Source organism: Aethalodelphis obliquidens, unplaced genomic scaffold, assembly GCF_003676395.1.
Source record: "Aethalodelphis obliquidens isolate GAN/ISIS:26980383/991018 unplaced genomic scaffold, ASM367639v1 scaffold14, whole genome shotgun sequence".
Taxonomy (NCBI): Eukaryota; Metazoa; Chordata; class Mammalia; order Artiodactyla; family Delphinidae; genus Aethalodelphis; species Aethalodelphis obliquidens.
In genome coordinates this window covers 15,935,850-15,957,564 of record NW_020837958.1, presented here as the reverse complement: position 1 = coordinate 15,957,564, position 21,715 = coordinate 15,935,850, and the positions used below count along the sequence as shown (strand labels likewise).

Sequence of the window (21,715 nt, the reverse complement as noted above, 5' to 3'; positions counted from 1 at the left end):
GGGGCGGCGTCTGAGGCTGAGATTCGGGCTCCCAGCTGGAAGTTGGGGAGAGCCAGCGCCTCCCTCCGTTCAGTTCTATGGAACCGAAAGGGGAGAGGGAATTTTACCCCGAACATCTGTTGCTTGACAAAGAACTTCCCGGTCTTCTTAACCAGCCCGCCAGTCCCCAGCCCAGTCCGCCTGGGCCCGCCCCTCGCGACGAGATCGCGGGGAGGGGCCGAGGCGAAACCCGAGCCCTGCGCCCACCACCCGGGCGGGCGACGTGGCTCCGCGGCCCCGGCTTACCCCCGCAGCCCGGCGGCCAATGGGCGCGTGAGCAGGGCCGCCCGGTGCTCCCCTGCCCGCTGCCTGGGGCGCGCCCCTCCGCTCTGGCACGGGGCGGGCGCTGGCCGAGGGGCCGGCCCGTCCCCTCCCTCCTCGCGCTGGCCCCAGCCCAGCCGCCGCCGCCGCCGCCGCGCTCGCTTCGAGCACGCATTCCCGAGCCGCCGCTCTCATCGCTCGCTCGGTCCCTCCCCGCGGGCCGCTCTCCGCTCCCGACGATGGCGCGCGGCGGCCGCGGTCGCCACCTGGGGCTGGCCCTGGGGCTGCTGCTGGCGCTGGTGCTGGGGCCCCCGGCGCTGCGGGCCAAGCCCACGGTGCGCAAGGAGCGCGTGGTGCGGCCCGACTCGGAGCTGGGCGAGCGGCCGCCCGAGGACAACCAGAGCTTCCAATACGACCACGAGGCCTTCCTGGGCAAGGAGGACTCCAAGACCTTCGACCAGCTCACCTCGGAGGAGAGCAAGGAGAGGCTGGGGTGAGGCCACGCTCGGGGGCTCCGCAGGTGCCCGCGGGGCCACTCGCGCGGGAGCCGCGCGGACCACCAGCCACAAAGCGAAAGAGAAATTGGGCGCCGGGACCCAAGGGCGGGGATCCGGCGGGCCCGGCGGCTGGGCTGGGGCAAAGTTGCCCGCGGACGCCGGGACCCTGCGTGCTGATCGCCGCCGGGGCCGGGGTGGCTTCCCGCGGGGAGGCGAGAACGTGGCAGCGGTCGCGGGAGCCAGGACGGCCAGGGCCCGCCCCCTCCCCTGGGTTGCATCAGAAGGGAGGGGAGAGAGCGTACAAAAGAAAAATTTGTCCACGGTGGCCTTTTAGTGACATGAGTTCTTCCCCACCCTCCCGGTTTCTGTCTTCCCCCCGCATTCCAAGAGAGGAGGGCATGAGACACTGCTAAGGTCTCAAGGATTATCATTAAAGGGTAGAAGATGAAGGGGCAGCGGAGAGGGTTGATTCCTGGCCTGTGTCCCTGGGCCGGGACTGGGGTGTTCTTGCCTTCTGCTTAATCGCCCCAATATCGGAAGTAAGGGGTATAAAAATCCTGTTGTTCAGAAGGGAGGGGCATTTGGTGACGGGGGGTGGAAATGGAAACTGGTCCTCCTTTCTGTTTCCAGCAGTTTCTGATGGCAGCAGAGGCACCCAGTCTTTTGGCAGCTGGGGGCAAAAAGCTGGAGGGTGGTGTGGTGACAGGTTGTGAATTTCACTGTTGAAGGCAGTTGAGTCAGAAACCAAACCTGGGAAACAAAACTTGGGTACATCTCAGTGCACCCTCTCCGCAGCCCCTGGGGAGACACTTGAGCTTTGTGCAAAGGTATCTGGGAACCCTTCCACAGAGGAATCAGCAGTCAGCCTGATCCCAGATGGAGACCCGTCTAGGGAGGGTCCCAAGAGGCCTGCCTACTGGGCACCAGGCCTCCAGGAATCTGGTTCCTGGGGGTGGAGGGTCTTTCTGGCCTGTTACACAAAAAAAAGAACACAGCCATCCTTGTGCTGATGGGGGCTACCAAAGGCCAATGTGGTTGGTTAGAATATGAGGCTAAATTATACCTATTGTGTAGGTGCACCATCTGCCTGCTCTGATAAAAACATCTTTGAACTTCAAAGTCACCTCCCAACAGTCACCTTTTATTTTGCAGAGAAGTACTTTCTCTTCCAGTTTGGGCTTTAACAAAGGGAGCCATTGATGAGTTCAGTCCATTGTATTGCCTTGAGGCACTTGGAAGCTGATATATTCTGGGGCCCCGGGTGGCAGCCGTTTGTCACCAGGGAGGAGGAGGAGAAGTTTGAGGGATTGGAGTAGGGAACTCCACTTTTCAGTCGTAAGGCTTCCAGTTCAATGCCTTCATCATAATGAGTAAGAGAGCAAGTGGTGATGAGCAAGTGGTAATGGAGTTGGTCTCCATTTGACCCTTGTATGAACACCTTAGCTGCATTCATTTATTTTTTTTAATTTAATTTAATTTATTTTTTATACAGCAGGTTCTTATAAGTTATATATTTTATACATAATAGTGTATATATGTCAGTCTGCATCCATTTATTCACGCAGCAAACATTTGAATGGCTACTGTATTCCAGGTACCGTGTTAGATACCTGACAACTACAAAAATAAAACCTTACGTTCTAGGCCATAAAGTACTTATAATCATATGCGGAGGGCAGAGATTCAAGCAGATGCTACGCATAATTGCTGTGATGGTGGCATGTAAAAGCCAAAATGACCTCATCTCGGAGAAAAGGAGCTCCCTAAGGCTTCAGGTTGGAGAAAGTAACTTGGGGGTTTGGGAAGTCACCTGACCAGAGCTTGTGGCACGACTCAGAGGTTACCAGGAGTATAAGCAGGGAAAGGCATACTGAAAAGAGAACAGCCTACTTATACAGGTTTTGAAATCTGTTCTTGTGGATTCGGGGTGTTGGGACAGTAAAGGGACAGGGCAGGAAAAGTGGGAGGTGGGAGTGGCGAGGAGGCCAAGGGCAGAGCAGGAAGGACCTCTGTGAGGTGGAGATTAGACGTTATTCTGTACATGGTAGAAATGTCATCATCCCAAAAATTCATTAGGAAAGTTGGACTGGCAGTAGGGCAGAGAACATAACTGAGGCACGGATGGCAAGACCAGGGGCACAGGGTGGCCGTGAGCCCCTAAATCAGGCACAGCGGGAGAGGGTAAACCCAGAGCCACGTTGGAGGGGGAACTGGCAGCGCTTGCTTTTGGCTCAATGTCAGGGTGGGTGGGGGAGAGGAGGGGGCAGTCAAGGGTGGCATCCGTTTTCTGGCCTTGAGCCACTGGATGGGTAGTGGACACACCGCTCACCTATAAGGTAAATCTGGGCTAACTGCAGAGGAGGCTGGAGCGTTGGAAATGATGGGTGCGGTATGGGACTGGCAGAGCGTAAGAAGCCATTTCTCTGTCCACAGCTCCTGGTGCAACAGTCCCCTCCAAGTCCGGACTGCAGAGGCAGGAGCATGACTGGATCCAGGCAGCTTTGTCACCACCATCTGCCCATAGATTCTGAAAACATGACAGCTCTAAGGCCCCTGAAGACACAAACAAAAAAAGTGGGGACCCAGAGGCTTCATGCAGTCACAAGTGTGCTGCGCAGTCTGAGAAAAAAATGTAAATTACTTGCCAACATTTAATATCAAAGCGATTTCACATACAGCCCCCGATTTCCGGCTTCTCTTGACACCCATGGCCCATTTTTCCATGAGTAAGTCATTGTCTGGAGCAGAGCTGGGCAGCCTTGTTGGCAGCTGTCAGGGGATCCCCGCGCTCCCAGGACGCTTTGCTTACTCCCGTTACCTGTTACCAGTTTGTTGAGTTCTCCATCCTCCTGTGGTGGGGATTGTCATCCTTAGTGAGGAAAGGCACACATTCTCTCCTCTACTCCTCACAACGTTCCTTGTAAAGTAGGTGTTCCATTTACAGATGGGGAAACTGAGACTCAGAGAGTCAAGTCAGTTGCCCAAGATCACACAGGACTAGGGTCCAGGTGTTCTGATTATAGCGTTTGGTTTATTTACATCATAGCCTCCTTTCCCTAGAGCTCATGTTTGATATTTTTAAAGAGAGAGGTTAAGATTATATATGCTTCCAACAGATATTTATTGAGCTCCCACTACGTGTCAGGCTGAGCTATGTCCTGGATATTTCTTTGGCATAGATTAGATGCTGTCCTTTCCAGAAAAACAGGTTGTATACTGTCTGACGTGGTTTGGTCTTTGCTGGTTTGAGATTCTGCTTCTCAGTTGGCTTTGGATAACGATGGGCATGTCACCACTGTGTCCCCAGGACTGGAGCAGTGTCTGGCGCACAGTAGGTAGGCTGAACACTGCACTGTGTTGAAAGAATTCTGCTGTGTCTAGCTGTGATTTCCTGGAAGGAAGATACTTGAGGTTTAGTCTTTTGGTCTTGAGACCTGTTAAAATTGCAAATGAAGGGACAAGTCAAAGCTGTGAGTAAAGTTTACACCTTCCTGAGAAAGAGGAGCTTGGGCCAGCCAGGTTCTGGTCGGAGATGGAGATTCAAGTGCTAATGAATTCATTTCCATTTCTAATTGATCAAAGAGTAACTGCCGATTTGAACTTCTGTTCACAGTAAGAAAGATAAAATTCCAGCCCAAAGCAAAGAAACAAATCCCTAATTAGCCTGTATGACATCATCCCAGGTAAATGGACTACTAGGGTAAAACTTTCTTAAACATTGGAAATAGCTTGCAGGTGTCTTTGAAGTTTCCTTCAGGGATGGCATCCCTAGCTTGGGGCCCTTTGGCCTAGAGATGGACACTGTTGAGTTCCCAGCCTGAAGTTTGCTCTGGACAGGGGTTTGGGGTGCCTTCGTGAAGTCCAGTGGGGAATTGCTGGAACCTGGGCCAGCTGTGGAGCAGGAGATGCCAGTGGGCATAGGGGTCTTCACCCTAAGAGCAAGGGGTTGAGGCTCCTGCAGCTGCTTAGCTGGTCAAGTTTCTTGAATAAATGTCAAGGCTCTTTCATCCCTGACTGTTTTTTGTTTTTTTTTTTTGGCTGTGTTGGGTCTTCGTTGCTGCGCGCAGGCTTTCCCTAGTTGCAGGCTTTCCCTAGTTGCGGTGAGCAGGGGCTACTGTTCGTTGCGGTGCACAGGCTTCTCATTGCAGTGGCTTCTCTTGTCGCAGAGCACGGGCTCTAGGCGCAAAGGCTCAGTAGTTGTGGTTCGCAGGCTCTAGAGCGCAAGCTCAGTAGTTGTGACACACGGGCTTAGTTGCTCCGCGGCATGTGGGATCTTCCCGGACCATGGCTCGAACCCGTGTCCCCTGCATTGGCAGGTGGATTCTTAACCACTGCACCACCAGGGAAGCCCCTCATCCCTGACATTTTCTGCTACGTCCAAGATCTGGTCTCCTCCTGCTTTAAGTTTCAAGTCTTTGAATCCAAAGTGGTGAGATTAAAAAAAACAAAAAAACAAAAAAAACCCACTTATTTTTTGGTTGGTTTAGTTAGAATCTTCCATCTTTTTCATTGGGCTTAGAGCCAGAGGACATGGATTCTTACCCCAGTGGTACCAAATACTCCCTCATTGCTCTAAAATGAGGGAGTTAGACTATATCAGGGAAGACTGCTAGGTTTCATCTTACAAATCAACTCACTCAGTTTCTGCAGAGCACTGTGTTGAGAAGGATTCTGAGGCCACATCAAGGATTTTTATCAGGACAGAAGGGCCTGATCCACTAGTAGTGTCTGCCATTGGCATTAGGTGGTTGTGGGGAAGGCATATCATCCTTGGAAAAGATAAACTTCAAGATCCTTTCCAGCACCGTCGGATCATTGATTTTATTTTAGCATTTATGCATCTTAGATTCTGCAGGTGTTTGATCTCTTTCTGGAGCAGGATCACACAAGCTTTGATAATAGCCTTGTGGGTTTTTTTTTTAACTACAGGAAGATTGTCGATCGAATTGACAATGATGGGGATGGCTTTGTCACCACCGAGGAGCTGAAAACCTGGATCAAACGGGTGCAGAAAAGGTACATCTACGATAATGTCGCCAAAGTCTGGAAGGATTATGATCGGGACAAAGACGATAAAATTTCCTGGGAAGAATACAAACAAGCCACCTACGGTTACTACCTAGGTAAGAGGTGCTGCAAGAGCGATTACACAGCTGGGGCCTGTGTAACAAGCTTCTTGTGGGAAACTATACTGTCTCATCATATCTACCCCCTTTGGGGAGACGTCTCAACATCCTAAGTAAAAACTGCTTGTGTAACATCCTGATCTGCTTACTAAGAATACACCAAGTTGCTTACTGTGAGTGAACTTGTAGGTGGAAGGGGGCAAGGGTCTAATAAAAAATAAACTGCTCCCTAACCTGAGCTTACAGTCTCAGAGGTACACCCAGAGAACAAAGCAGAGAGGAAGCATGTTTTATGTTACAGTTTCAGAATGCTGCGGAATTTCAGGTAGCAAGGACCGAGTAAGCTGGAACAGTCCAGGAAGGCTTCCTGGTGGAGGGTGGCTTGGGAACTGGGCCTTAAAGAATGGATTTGTATTTGGAGAGATAGAGACGGGTGGGGAAGGTGGGTTAGCTGGAGGGGCAAAGGTGCAGCAATGCATTCAGCAATGCCCTGGAGGGGCAGGGTTTGGACATAAGTCATGCTTGTTTTGGGGGAATGATGGAGGGGGTGTGTGCCCAGCACTGGGTGCAGACCCACTAGGTGCCTGGCAGAGCCGAGAGGGGACAGGCTTGAGGAGAACCAAAGACACATACACGCCCAGCCAGATGAAGAGAGGTCTTGAAAAGAGTCGAAGGGCCATTTAGAATAGATGTCCTGGGTACTAGGGAGCCTCTGTATGTTCTGGATCAAATAATATAATGAAAGTAGGGTTCTGCAGAGAGAAGTATGGCATTAATATGGTCTCAAGCCTATGCTTTTCACCGCTTGCTGTAATGCCTCTAACAAGTCTTTAGGGCATGGACTGTATGGTGGTACGGAGGGACAGACACTAGAGGCGTTCTGAAATAAAATGTTTCAAAGAACTCGATAGGTCAGGACCTTTTGTCTTCTATGTACCATTTGGTGTGAAGGAGAAGTGATGTGGGAGAAAACGCCTTAGGCGCCCGGTTTTCACGTTTCTGTGTACATCCTCCAGGAAACCCCACAGAGTTTCATGATACTTCAGATCATCACACCTTTAAAAAAATGCTGCCACGTGACGAGAGAAGGTTCAAGGCTGCAGACCTCGATGGTGACCAGACAGCCACCCGGGAGGAGTTCACCGCCTTTCTGCACCCTGAGGAGTTTGAGCATATGAAGGAAATTGTGGTTTTGGTAAGATAGAGAAAGAGCCTGCGCTGGCAAAAGACCAGGACGAAAGCTGCATGGAAACCTTGTCCCTTCCTGCAAAGTGAGAACGTTCTTCAGCCTGAAGGGCATGGGATAAGGACCCTGAAGTGGAATACACCGGAATACCTGTGTACCCAGGAGATCAGTCAGGGCAGGGTAGCTGCCGTAGCAAGTAGCCCCCAATCCCAGCCATTTAACACAATCAAAGGTTATATCCAATCCCGGGCAGATGGTCCCGGTCAGGTGGATCTCCTGGGCAGTTCTTCTCCAGTGTTGTCAGGCTCCCAGTCTACTTCCATCTTGTCCTCCACCATCCTGTGGCTTTGAGGTCATCCTGGCCACTACCAGCTGGTAGATAGAAGAAGAGAAGGACCGAGGAGGAGGCATGGCCTGCCTTCACTCTTCCGAGGGCTCCTGCCACACATAACAAGGCAGGGGAATGCAGTCTAGATGTGTGCCCAGAAAGAACAAATGCGCTTAGTGAGCAACGAGCTAGCCTCTGTCCTATCTGAGGGAACAACAAAAAGACTCAGAAATGGAATGCATTGTACTGTTAAATCATATGGAAACTCAGAGTCGGACCATGCTTGGAAAGGATGCTCCCCTTGGAGTGTATTTGCTTTCCAGTGTCTTGTTGGGTCCCACCTGTCTTCATTTTCCACGACAGTAACATAAATGCCATCGCCTGTTTTCAGGGCCGATATCCCAAGGCAGTTCCAATTGTTTTGATGCTGGGAGACAACCAGCACTGGACCCAGTCGTGGATGGGCTCACTCTTGCCTCATGCTTCATCCTTATGACCACAGTGACCCCAGGGACTGGGCAGTGGCTTTAAGAATCATTCCTTTTTACCACCCAACACCTACTTAATGATAGCTAGTCTGACACAAGACAGTGAAGATGGGGAAGTGGATTATGGGCTTCTGATTGGCTCTGTTCTCAGGTTGGCCATTTTCTCTGGGATGCCTTTGAGTTTCTGTGACATGGACAGTAGACTCATTTAATTAGCAAAAAACCTAGTTAAGAAGTCAAATGTATTGATACTAAATACACAACATAATACATTCGGAAGTCAGATATACTTTTAGTTTCTAATTGCCCAAAATAGTTCCATATTTTTCTGACACCAACTCGGTGTTCAGGGTCCAGTTAGCACTGGAATCTGTCTTGTGATCATTTTAGTCCAGTGGTTCTCAGGCTGGGTTCCTACCAGTACACAGAGATGATCTGGCCGGAGGGTGGAGACGGTTGACCTGGCAGGGCTTCCTGATATAATTAGAGTGCCTCTGGGCTTGTAGGTACATTTTCAGTTGCAGAGAGGGTGCTGCTTTTAAAATCCCCCGCTTTGCTTCCTAGGAGACTCTGGAGGACATCGACAAGAATGGGGATGGCTTTGTAGATCAGGATGAGTATATTGGTAAGTGCTGGCCTGGAGTCTTGCTCCAGTGTCCCAACTGGGCAGCGTCCTCCACCCACGTCTGGCTACTTTCCTCAGATGACTCTTTCAGCAGCAGCTGTAAGTCTGTAGGTGTCACTCCTGTTACTTCCCAGTGAGAGGGGCTTGTCACACCAGCCCTAGCGGTGCAGATTCAAGGAGGCATTCCTAGTGGAGAAGAGCCCAAAAGGCTGGCCGCACCCCAGGGCTGGCCAGCAGTTGATCCCTCGGCTCTGAGAGGTGCCCTTCATCACTCCGTGTAGTTCTACCTTTGCGAAATGGGACTGGAGATCCCAGAGATGTACAGTGAAGCTAGAGCGGGACAGTCTCAGGGGACAGACTTTACAACACACTGTTAGCCAGCGGGGCCTAGAAACTGGGTGGACGGAGCTGTGGTCAACAGAACTGTTTACATGCCCGAGTTCTCTGCAGAAGGGCATTCCTTCTTAGGTAAATCCTTTTACAAAGCGCACGATTGCCCCATAGTATAGCCGTCTTACGCCTCTGGTTTTTGGTCTTTCATTGGGAGTACTGTTCCTAGTTTTTTGTTCTGAAGGGCTCCACTTAAGCAACATCAAGAAGTGTGTTTGCAGGTAACTGAGCCCTGGCTGAATGAGGCTCCAATTAGTGCCCCGGGTCAGACGCTGCCCAGGAGCCTTCCCAGCATGAAGGACTAGAGAAGATGGCAGGGATATTTCCATTTGATCCTCAGCGGCTGCTACTTCAGTGCTTTGGCACGTGGCCCCAGCTGCACGCCACCTTCTCGTGATAGCGCTTCTTTTCCCAAGTCTCAGTAAAGTAAAAGCTGGAAAATCATTTGAAGGATGGGATGAATATAATTTTTGTGCAGATTTTTTTTTTTTTTTTTGCGGTACGTAGGCCTCTCACTGTTGTGGCCTCTCCCGTTGTGGAGCACAGGCTCCCGACGCGCAGGCTCAGTGGCCATGGCTCACGGGCCCAGCCGCTCTGCGGCATGTGGGATCTTCCCCGACCGGGGCACGAACCCGTGTCCCCTGCCTCGGCAGGCGGACTCTCAACCACTGCGCCACCTGGGAAGCCCATTGTGCAGATATTTAACAGAGGCAGTTAATTACCTTTCAACATAAAAGAAGAGCCCGTGTTGCCATCAGTCTCTGGTGTGTGGTTGTACTACTTTGCCACCCCATACAGAAGAATAAGTGCCTTCTGAATGAAGGGCAAAGTTTCTTCTAATCGTTTGGAATTATATTTGATCTGAAGAACCAAACGTTGTCCCCCTCTGTCTGTGGTAACAGATGGGCAGCTCTCGCCACAGTAATTAAAGCCATCTCGGTGGCACTACCTTTCTTTGTAGAATAACCAGTGCTGACAGCCCCGTCATCAGTGCAAGCAGCAGAGCCTGCCTCAGGCCTGGTACACGTGCGTGTGCGGGAAGGTTCAGATCCCCGGACACCTTGACAGTGGTGGCGGAATTAGACTGACAGGGAAGGTTGACTGATTAAAACGATGTAGCACTTTTGATTAAAACTAGGTGCTCTCCCCACCCTCCTCCTGATCTGCATTGAAAGGGTGCAAAGTCAGGGGCAAACTCTTTGAGTGGCTTTGTCTAAAAGAAACATTCCGTTCTTTACACTGGCAGAGAGGGAGGTAGGCTCATTGTTCTTGAAAACTGAATTTTGAGTGACTTGGAGTCAGAGAGACCGGATGGCCAGATTTGTCTAGCAAGTGACTTCAATTTATGGAGGAGGCTTCTCGGCAGGCAGAGACCAGTGGAAACTGGTGGTGATGTAGCGTAGTGGGAAGAACACTGGAATTAAGAGTCCTGGCTTCTCCGCTTACTAGCTTTGAGACCCTGTGGGAGTCGTGTAATCACTCAGTATAAGCCCGTTTCCTTATCTGTAAAACGGGAAGACACAGCACCCATGTTTCCAGGATGGTGTGGGTCTACTTGTCGTTGAACGCAGGGTCTTGCCTCTCTTTTTCCTTCGTTCACTACCTACTGTCTCTACCATCTGACATTTGCAAGCTGTTTCCATCAAAAGAGAAATTGCCCTCAGGGTATCTCTTTTCCAAGAAGATCTAGTAGCTTAGCAAACAATGGATAAACTTTGCCTTCTTTTTCCTTTCCCTGCCATTTTCTAAAATGAGGGTATTTATCTATCTTATAAAATTGCTATAAGGATGAAATCAAATATATGTGAAAGCCCCCTGGAAATGATATAAACAACAATTGTAGTAAACACAGTGGTTAAGCCTATGGGTTGGAAGCAGAGTGCCCATGTTCCTGTGTAGCCTACTACATTCTCATACTAGCTGTGGGTCCTTGGGTTAAGGCTGTGCCTTGGTGTTTTCATCGATAAAGTGGGAATAATGACACCTAACTTCATAGGATTGTAATGAAAAATCAAATTTAAAAAAGTATGTGCTGGGCTTCCCTGGTGGCGCAGTGGTTGAGAGTCCGCCTGCCGATGCAGGGGACACGGGTTTGTGCCCCGGTCCGGGAGGATCCCGCATGCCGCGGAGCGGCTGGGCCCGTGAGCCATGGCCGCTGAGCCTGCGCGTCCAGAGCCTGTGCTCCGCAACGGGAGAGGCCACAACAGTGAGAGGCCCGCGTACCGCAAAAAAAAAAAAAAAAAAAAAGCATGTGCTTTACACAGCATCTGGACCATAGAAAGTGCTGTTATTGGTCATTGTTATTAGTTTTCACCTGTATAGTTCCAGGCTGGGTTGTAGAGGGCTTTCACATTTGACCTTCATAATAACCTTCTGAGTAATAAGTTATTGTCTCCACTTTACAGACGAGGGACTGAACTAAGTCAAAAGCCAGAATTCATCTTCTGGCTCCCAAGCACAGTTCTTTCTCGCCCACTAAGCGGCCTTCATAGTGGATAAATCATTGCATTATTTACCCAAGAGACTGCCCCCAGGTGTCTGGTTAGGTCTCTAGATTGCTAGAGGTCAGGTTTTCTTGGACTTACTTTCCCACTTGTCTTTATAACCAAGAACAGCCTTTCCTTCCAGCTGATATGTTTTCCCACGAGGAGAATGGCCCTGAGCCAGACTGGGTGCTGTCAGAACGGGAGCAGTTTAATGAATTCCGAGATCTGAACAAGGACGGGAAGCTGGACAAAGATGAGATCCGCCACTGGATCCTCCCACAAGACTATGACCACGCACAGGCTGAGGCCAGGCACCTGGTGTATGAGTCGGACAAAAATAAGGTATTTCAGCGTCCTCTGGAATCATTCCTTGAAGGGAGACAGTTTACATAAGATTGGTTCTGTTTGCTTCTTTGATGTTTGCCTTGGCCCATGTGGCCGTGTCCTTATTGACTTCTCTCATTCCTGCCCTACATCAGAGACCTGTGAACTTCAGCCAACACCGTGATAACCCACGGTGAGCTCATTAGGCCCAGACACTCCTGTTCCTGGAGAGTCTGCTGTGGGTCACACTTAACATTCACTGCCATCTCCTAGGATCGCAGAACCGGTCACTTTGTTGGCTGTGGGCAGGCATGGATTTAAGAGGTGTGCCCTGTGTTGCCCTAGGACAAGCTTGTTCATCCATTCATTCAGTCAGCAGACACTCATCAGACATCTGCAGCATGTGAGGCAGAAGGAAGCCCATCACATTAAAGTCTCGGCATCCTCAGGCCAGCTCACCGTGCTGGCTCCGAGCCAATATCTATTGGTCAGTATCCAAATAAATAAATAAATGAGATTTAGAAAGAAGTCCTGCCTCTTCCCATTTTGATCACAGCTGCAAATTCTCGGGAGACAGTCAAGTTTTGCAGTCAAGCCATAAAAGGGAAGTAGAATTCTTCGGGGCCTGTCTTGGGAATGCCAGCATTGTGTGTAGACATAACTAGACTCCGGCTCCTCAGTTCCTTGAGGACTTTTCTGATATATTTTCGCACAGCTTTTGTAGCAGGAGGCTGTTCCAATTTGGGGTTTTGCAGGGCAGTGATGGTAGATGAAGGAGGTACCTAGTAGCTTATTATGAAATGTAATATTTTAAATGTTGCAGATCAATGAAATACCATGAGCTTCATGCTGTGATGACTCAGAGTGACCAGAGTTTCTGTGACAGAGCTCTTTTCTTTCTCCTACAGGATGAAAAGCTCACTAAAGAGGAGATCTTGGACAACTGGAACATGTTTGTTGGAAGTCAGGCTACTAATTATGGGGAAGATCTCACCAAAAACCATGATGAGCTTTGATGCACATTCACCATAATATGACAGACTGTCATAGGCTTTCTTTTATTGTCCTGGATAATTGCTATAATTATCTCATTTACAGCAGTTGTGTCCCCCCAAAAAGCAAGTTTATCACCTCAGATTGGGGTTAAAATTATTTTTTACTCAATATTTGCTGGAAAATAGTCATCACTGATCTTTGAGTAAGATTTCTGTCCAAACACATTAAAATCTTGGTAAATTACAGTGCTCTGTGGGGATACATTGCTAAAACATGACTTTTTAGCTTTTTCCATGAAATTTGAACTGGAGGGGAATAAAATTTGAAAAAGCCCTATTATTCAGAAGTTGGGTGAGCGGGGAGAGGGCATTATAGGGAGTGACTGCTATGTATTTTAACTGCAGAGTTTTTACATTTGCCACTGTTAAATAATTGGTGAGGGAAAATTCTGATTAAGCTTCAGTGGTGTCTCATCCTACACAGGCTTCTTTCAGAGCAAGGCTGGTATTTCAGATTCTTCTTCTTGACTTTGTACTCTGAGCTGTTACTGTAAATGGCGTATAAATCTCTGTGCATTCTTCTACATGGACCTGCTCATGTGCACAACAGATCCACCTGTCTTTGTTTTTTGTTTTGTCTTTGTTTTTTACAATAAGAAGCAGTTAAGAAAGGTTATGTGAAAAAGAAAGGAATTTTAAAGGTAGGGAGAAAAGATGAATGTCAGGCATTTGAAGAACTATAGGAAAATGGTAAACATTTTATCATACTTGAGAAATTTTTCTTGACATGTAAATGAAGCAGATCTGATCTTTGAAAAAGTGAATAGAAATCCAATCCTTTTCCTTGCTGGTCTCTGATAGGAATAGGGAGTAGGGTCCTAGGAAAGCCTGCTTCGTGGAGCTCTGGAACCCATCTCATCCAGTCCTGGTGAATCCACAACCCTTGGACCTGCCCTGGGACCACTTACACCATGTAATTGATAAAGCAGGTTCCAAGCCACTGGCTGAACCGGAAGAAATAACTTTTACAGGTTGAACTTCCACCTTAGAAGGAGAAAGTGAATGAAATAAAGGATCCCTCTGAGGATTTTCTACTGTGTCCTGTGGTGTTTGACTTCATATGTACCATTTGTGACATTATTCACTGTTGATAGAGAATTTAACAGTGGGATGAGATGACATGAGTAAGATTATAAAAGTTTTGCATTTTAAAAATCCAACTATTAGAATGTTCAGAACATATTCATATTTACTTATTTAATACATATATACTTCTCTATGCTAATTAGAGAACGTGCAGGTCATTTTAATGGTAAGACCTTTCAGAGACAGGTTTCAGTTGGAGGAAAATCTGGACTTCTTATCAAGGCCTAGGAGGCCCTATAGCAACTGGTCCCTTCCCAACTCATCAGCCCCACTCCCTTTCACCTCCCATAGCAGCCCCACTGACTTTCTGGTCCTCAAACACACCAAGTTCATTTCCAGGTTGGGCCCTTTGCACTTGCTATCCTTCTGATTTGGAACCCCCATCTCACACATACTGGGGTAACTCAAAACATGCTTCTTCAGCAGGACCTTCCCGACTCCATTATTTGTAGCAGTCCCATTTGAGTCCCCATCTCATTTCCCTGTTTTATTTTCTCCTTGGTATGTATCTATTGCCATTTATATTTGTCTCGTAGGGCTGCCATACAAATTACCACAAAAGAGGGTGGATTTCAACAACAGAAACTCACAGTGCAGGCTGGAGTCTGAAATCAGGGTGTTGGCAGGACTGGGCTCCTGAATGCTCTAGGGGAGAATCCTTCCTTCCTTGCTTCTTCCTGCTTCTGGCTCCAGGCGTTCCTTGGCTGTGGCTGCATTACTCCACTCTGCCTCCATCTTACGGCCTTTTCTTCCTCTCTCTGTGTCTGTCTTCTGTGTGTCTCTTATAAGGACACTTGTCATTGGCTTTAGGGCCCACCTGGATAATCAAGGGTGATCTAATCCTAGATCCTAAATTACACCTGCAAAAAGCCATTTTTCCAAGTAAGCTCACATTCACAGGTTCCAGGAGTTAGGAGGTAGACATATCTTTTGGGGGTGCCACCATTCAACCAAACGTACCATTGGACACTATCTTGTTTGTATGTTGTCCATCTTCTCCGAGCTAGTACATAAGCTCTGTGACAACAAGAGCCTGAGTTGTCTAATTTACTGCTGCCTCCCAGGACCTAGAACTGTAGAGCCTAACCTACAATAACTACTCTAATTATTTGCTGAATGAATGAGAGGTTGTAGCTTTAATCAAAGAGAATACTCCTGGGGGGATACTACAAAAAAATTTTACAAAATAGCTAACATTCACTGAATGAAAAGTAATTTGCCCAAGATTCCAGGCTGATTATATGGCAGGACCAGAACTCAAATCCAGGTGTTCCTTGCTCCCAAATCTCTGCAGTTTAACACTAAATTTTACTGCTCCAAATCTCTGAATCTATGTTCCCTTTATTTCTTTGCTCACCCACAGTAGATGTGGTCAAGAAATGAGAATAACTCCTCTTACCTAGAAATAGGCTGACACATTTTTTTCAAGCAATGAGAACCTGTCTTTTAAAAAATGAGAAAATAATATAGTGTAACCCAATTATAAGCATAACACTTTTTTTTTTTTTTTTTTTTTTTTTTTGTGGTACACGGGCCTCTCACTGTTGTGGCCTCTCCCGTTGCGGACGCACAGGCTCAGCGGCCATGGCTCACGGGCCTAGCCGCTCCGCAGCATGTGGGATCTTTCCAGACTGGGGCACGAACCCGTGTCCCCTGCATCGGCAGGCGGACTCTCAACCACTGCGCCACCAGGGAAGCCCAAGCATAACACTTTTAAAAGGTGCTAACGTTACTTTTCCCCCAAAAGGGAATACTGGTTAGTTTATTAAGTTATACATAGTAAGACATTAGATATATTTTGAGCACTAAGTTTTTCCTTTCAAGTCAGTGCACATAAGAAGAGAACCCTCAAAGAGACTAGTGCTTCTGGGGCTGAATTTAACACTATTTAAGGAAAAAAAACCTTAGCTAGGGGACATAGCTGTTAACATGGTGATTTGTAAAGCCTTAGATTTCTAATAGGGTCTGACTGTTTCAAGGAAAACATATTTTGTTTCTAGGTAACATTTCAAGTCTGATTATGAACAAATGCTACAAAATCGATCTGTAATGGGAAATACTGTTATGTCACAAAGCATTATTTATATGCTTAATGTGATTGAAAGCATTAATTGCTAGGAGCCAAAATCTGTCCAAGCAAAACATGAACACATATTTTGTACCTCTTGTCTCTTACTGTAGATTTTTGAACGAATTCGAGTGTAACAAAGATGTAGTTAGAAAATCTGCACACCTGAAGGTTTTCTTTATCCGCTTGGATTACTACTGTACTTGTTCCTTGTTAGCAAATGCAGGAGTCATATCTGCTCAGAAGTGCCCAGCAAACAACAGTTACATGCCTACTTGCTAGCAGCTCAGCAAAAACATCATATGGTGTAAAGTGGTGAATGGCTGACTGGATTTTTTTAAAGTCTAGATTTATTTTGCCACCTTTGTAGTAAAATCTAGCTTCCTCCAAGTACATGCAACTAAAGATTTGGCTCTCTCTGTACTTTTTTATTATTATTCTTTCTGTATTCTTTTTTTAAGATTTTTTTTTTGATGTAGACAATTTTTAAAGTCTTTTTTGAATTTGTTACAATATTGTTTCTGTTTTATGTTTTGGTTTTTGGGCCCCGAGGCATGTGGGATCTTAGCTCCCGGACCAGGGATCAAACCCGCACCTCCCACATTGGAAGGCAAAGTCTCAACCACTGGACGGTCAGGGAAGTCCCTCTTTCTGTATTCTTAAAACAAGTTCATAGCTCTAGAACCTCCCCTCTAAAAACCAATGAGCGTCATAACACCCACCACTTTGGCTCACATTCAAGTTTTTAAATTTTGAGCAGCGGGAAGATTGTGTCATCAGCACTTAAACTCATGAGATTTACATGAACTTGGAGCTATGTCCAAAAATCCATCTGCACTCTCAATTCTGGTCAGTTCCAGGGTCTGGGTCTGGGGAAACACTCAAACTGGATTTGAGGTAGTTACAAAGATGAGGTAAGTAATGCACATGCAAGAACTGCAAGGACTGAGTTTTCCCTGATGACCTTCCTCAGGTGGTCAAATGCCAGTCAGATAGATCAATGCCTGCCAACACCAGGCTGCTGGTTAGTGGTCTTGCCAAGATTTAGAATTCTTGTGTGAAGTGCTTTAAAACCTGAAAACTGATCTATTATTGGGTGAAACTGAATGGATTAAATGACAAAGGAATAGCTTTTTATTTTTTATAAATTTATTTATTTTTGGCTGTGTTGGGTCTTCGTTGTTACGTGTGGGCTTTTCTCTAGTTGCGGAGAACGGGGGTTACTTTTCGTTGTAGTGCTCAGCCTTCTCATTGTGGTGGCTTCTCTTGTTGTGGAGCACAGGCTCTAGGCACACGGGCTCTAGGCACACGGGCTCTAGGCGCACGGGCTTCAGTAGTTGTGGCTCGCGGGCTCTAGAGCGCAGGCTCAGTAGTTGCGGTGCACAGGCTTAGTTGCTCCGTGGCATGTGGGATCTTCCTGGACCAGGGCTCAAACCCGTGTCCCCTGCATTGGCAGGCGGATTCTTAACCACTGCGTCACCACGGAAGCCCAGGAATAGCTTTTAATGTTGTTTTTGTCACGGTCAGGGTATTCCAAAGCTAGTTATATGTGGTAGGGATTTGGAATGTAATTCAAAAGCAGATCAAAGACTCTCTGCACATTCAAAAATATTCAGAGACCCAGCTGGGAAATGTTATATTTTCAGAGGAGGAAACTGAGGCCCAGAGAAATTAAGCCTGTGCTTTTCCCTTTCTCCGGACTGAGGCAGAGGTTGGACTAGAACACCTTCGCCGACTCCAGATGTTCCCTTTAAAGCCTTAACGTTCTCATCTGAAAAATGGCCACAATAACTCTTACCTTGTAGAAGAGAAATAGGATGAATTAAGGTAACGAACATAAAGCATTTTGTGTGGTCAGTGCTCACGAAATGGTAACCATTTTTATTATTACACCAAAATAAGGTCCTTACGTATTTCAGCATCAAAGATTTTGTTTATTTGTGGTTCATTTTAGATTTCCACGTGTGGCATTAGTGACTGAGGGAGGTTGTGGATTTATCAGAAAATTGTCAAAGGTGTTTGTTGTTTTAAATATATGAAAGTTTTGTGTTTTTTTTAAGGTTCACAACTTAAAAATAGAAGAGTTCACATGGTTATTAAGTATAAGAAGCTGAGGACATTTAATGACTCACATCAGATTAGCGGTCCTACGCCACAGCAAGTATGTGGCCGTGCTGCTAAGATATTTGAGATAAAGAAAGATGCCCGTAGAGAGCATGCCCAGGTGACTTGAGAGTCAGACCCACTCACTAGCTGAACGACTTTAGGCCAATGACTTCCACTCTGCAAGCCTCCTTTTCCTCTTCTGTAAAAGAGGCCCGGCTGGGTGGTTGTGGGGGGCTCAGTGAGGCCCTGAGTGTGAAGCACTTTGCCCAGGCCTGACGCAAGGAGATGCTTGATCGGTGGAGCTAGGTGACTCTCATAAAGGGTAAAAAATACCCTCTCCTAAGGGTGAAAAGACAAGCTAAGGAATAAAAAGAAACCGTCTGGAGAATGAAATATTGCCATTTGCAGCAACATGGATGGACCTAGAGAATATTATACTTAGCGAAGTAAGGCAGACAGAGAAAGACAAATATTATTTGGTATCACTTAATAGTGGAATCTAAAAAATAATACAAATGAATCTGTATATAAAACAGAAACAGACTCACAGACATAGAAGACAAACTTTTGGTAACCAAAGGGGAAAGGGAGGGAGTAGGGATAAATTAGGAGTATAGGATTAACAGATACAAACTACTCTACGTAAAATAGATAAGCGACAAGGATTTACTGTATAGCACCAGGAATTATATTCAATATCTTGTACTAACCTAAATGGAAAATAATCTGAAAAAATATGTATAACTGGATCACTTTGCTGTACACCTAAAACTAACACAACATTGTAAATCAACTATACTTAAGAAATTGTTTAGAGGATCATCTGCACTTTATTTTCTGGCAGGCGCGATTCCCATACAAACCTTCACACTGGGGCCGGGCTCATCAGCCACAGGAAGCCCCGCCGGAAGTCTTCAGGAAGGCCCACCGGCTTGCTGATGGCTGGATTCACAAAGACATGGACTGAAGACCCAGTGGTACAGGCCAAAGCGGCAAACTGCGCCAGCTTGGGGTGGCCAAAGAAAAAGCCATCACTGAGGTGCCGGAGATCGACGGAAGGTGGCTCCTTGGTGGGCTTGGGGGGAAACAGAGCAAGGCGGTAATGCACGCTGGAATGACCAACTTTCTCCATGACCAACACAGCCACTGCGATCTGAGGAAAGCCGACCGGCGAGTGGGAGGTGCACTGATTGGTCACTATGAACCCCACCATGGGGGACATCAGCAAGCCCGTTTTCAGGCCGCAATATCTGGAAAGTTACATCACAATGCTTATTCTGTATATAACATTGTATATACTGTATACATTTAATATACTAACAGTTGTTATACATTGTATAACATTGTGTAACATTTGTTATACAATTGTATACACATTGTGTATGCATTGTATAACATTTAATATACTAACAGTTCACAGATATGGTAAGTTCTCATTAAACATTGGCTATTATTATTATTGCATCCATCTTGTCCTCGCTTCTCATGGTAAAAAATCAGGTACTTTTGTGTAAATGAAAGAGAATTATTGTGTCTCTTATACTGGCTACTAGATTGTAATCTCTTTAAGGACAAGGACTTTGTCTTGTTTCTGAAGTTTGTTGACGAGAAATAAGGCTGTGCTTGAGATAAACGTGGAGGTTGAGCAGAATCGGAAATAAAATCATCATATGCTGAGTTACAGTTTCTTCCCTCCTCTCCAAAGAGGCCTCCTTGTGATTTAAAAATTTTAATCACATAGTCTTATTGTCTTCTTTTTTTTTGAGAAAGTTAAGACTGAATGTGAGAATTCACTGTAAGGAAACAATTGTGGGTTGTACTAAGTTCGACTATAAAGTTGCTCACTGAACCATGGTTCACAGAAACAAGCTACAAGTCTCCATCCAGGGAGGGCACCATGGGTGCCTGTGGCTGGCTACCTGAGCATCCACTGATGTCGCCCATCATGACATTAGATACATTCATTTACTGACATGGAAATCTGCCCAGTGAAAAAGATCACATTACGGAACAGTGTGTACCATTCCATCTCGTTTGTTATTATAAGAATATACTGGTTTACGTCCTTATTGCTTAGAAAAAACTTTGAAAGGATAGCCTCCCAAATGGTTTCAGTAGTTGTCTAGCAGTAGAATTTTGGATAATTTTTTTCTTCTTTTTGCCTCTATGAATTGTCCAGAATGAATATGATTTGCCTTTGAAATTAAAAAAACAAAGTGTTTTTTGTTGTTGTTGTTGTTGTTTTTGCGGTATGCGGGCCTCTCGCTGTTGTGGCCTCTCCCGTTTTGGAGCACAGGCTCCCGGACGCGCAGGCTCCGCGGCATGTGGGATCTTCCCGGACCGGGGCATGAACCCGTGTCCCCTACATCGGCAGGCAGACTCTCAATCACTGCGCCACCAGGGAAGCCCCAGTGTTATATTTTTTTTTAATGTCTGAATATGAATTTCATTAAAGCACTGGAGAGAGCAGCAGACTGGAGAAGCAAGGCTCCTTCTTCTGCCCGTTGGAATCCTGCCCCTGGCTGCCCTCCCTGAGAAGCCTCCCTCCTGAGCAAGTGAGAAGGAAAAGGGAACAGGAAAAGAAATCCCTGCTCTTCAGTGTGACTCCGAGATCCAGTGAGAACCAAATTCTCCCATTTTCATTTCCCATGCTTCTTTGCTGCAATTGCTTTCCTAGTGCTCTGCCAGCTTTTCCTCATTCTCTTAAGGCACTGACAGTAAAGACATAGTGCCTCTTCCCACCAGGGGTACAGTATGTCCTGAGCTCCCTGTAACTCTGAGCCAGGCCACAAGACCTTTAAATAATTAAAATGCAGGAGGACTTTTAAACAATGCCATCGATGAGCACCTGGTCACCAGGGCTGTGCTGGATCCTTTACATTTTGTATTCAGTCTTCAAAACCATCCTGCAAGGTAGGTCTCATTTTCCCCATTTTACAAGAAAGAAAGTAAAGCAGGGAGGCTGAATAAATTTTCCAAAGGCACGCATGCAGTAAGTGGTGGTCTAGGCCCAGACCTCAGGCTCTCTACAGACAAAGTTCACATTTTCTCCTTCATTCTGGCTTACTAGGTAAAGCCAAAATCTACATTTTAGTCCAGTGAAGGAACTGCATCTTCTTTAAGTGTTCCTGTGACTTTAAGAATTACATTTTCTTGGACTTCCCTGGAGGCGCAGTGGTTAAGAATCCGCCTGCCAATGCAGGGGACACAGGTTCGAGCCCTGGCCCGGGAATATCCCACATACCGCGGAGCAACTAAGCCGGTGTGCCACAACTACTGAGCCTGCGCTCTAGAGACCGCGAGCCACAGTTACTGAAGCCCGTGCGCCTAGAGCCCGTGTGCCTAGAGCCTGTGCTCCGCAACAAGAGAAGCCACCACAATGAGAAGCCTGCGCACCGCAACGAAGATTAGACCCCGCTCGCCACAACCAGAGAAAGCCCGTGCACAGCAAAAAAACCCAACGCAGCCAATAAATAATTTTTTTTTTTTTTAAAAGCAAAGGTTAAAGTCAAAGAAACAGATCCAAGGTGGAGTCTGATTTAGCTCTTCCCTGTGCCAATCGAAGAGACAACACAAATCCCAGATGGCTGGAATGCAGACTGCGGCGGGGGGGGGGGGGGGGGGGGGGGGGGGGGGGGGGGGGGGGGGGG

At 47.0% G+C, this 21,715-nt stretch overlaps 1 protein-coding gene and 1 long non-coding RNA gene across 2 annotated transcripts; both read left to right on the top strand.

Moving 5' to 3' along the window:
* The first annotated feature begins 226 nt into the window (after window positions 1-226).
* RCN1 (reticulocalbin 1) lies at window positions 227-13,844 on the top strand. The gene is made up of 6 exons (XM_027115107.1): window positions 227-793; window positions 5,727-5,920; window positions 6,940-7,118; window positions 8,490-8,550; window positions 11,569-11,768; window positions 12,659-13,844. Exons 1-6 carry the CDS (start codon window positions 540-542, stop codon window positions 12,764-12,766), a joined length of 996 nt encoding a protein of 331 aa, XP_026970908.1. The 5' UTR covers window positions 227-539; the 3' UTR covers window positions 12,767-13,844.
* Window positions 13,845-17,361: 3,517 nt separating this feature from the next.
* Window positions 17,362-19,527, top strand: LOC113624871 (uncharacterized). The gene is made up of 2 exons (XR_003434499.1): window positions 17,362-17,786; window positions 18,910-19,527. It is a non-coding gene; the product is annotated as an uncharacterized LOC113624871 (long non-coding RNA).
* Window positions 19,528-21,715: the final 2,188 nt, after the last annotated feature.

Excerpts from the sequence above, each read along its gene's own strand:
- RCN1 (XM_027115107.1), top strand. The coding sequence starts at position 540 with ATGGCGCGCGGCGGCCGCGGTCGCCACCTGGGGCTGGCCCTGGGGCTG. Across the intron at positions 5,921-6,939 it reads CACCTACGGTTACTACCTAG|GAAACCCCACAGAGTTTCAT; the intron begins GTAAGAGGTGCT and ends TACATCCTCCAG. Across the intron at positions 7,119-8,489 it reads TGAAGGAAATTGTGGTTTTG|GAGACTCTGGAGGACATCGA; the intron begins GTAAGATAGAGA and ends TTTGCTTCCTAG.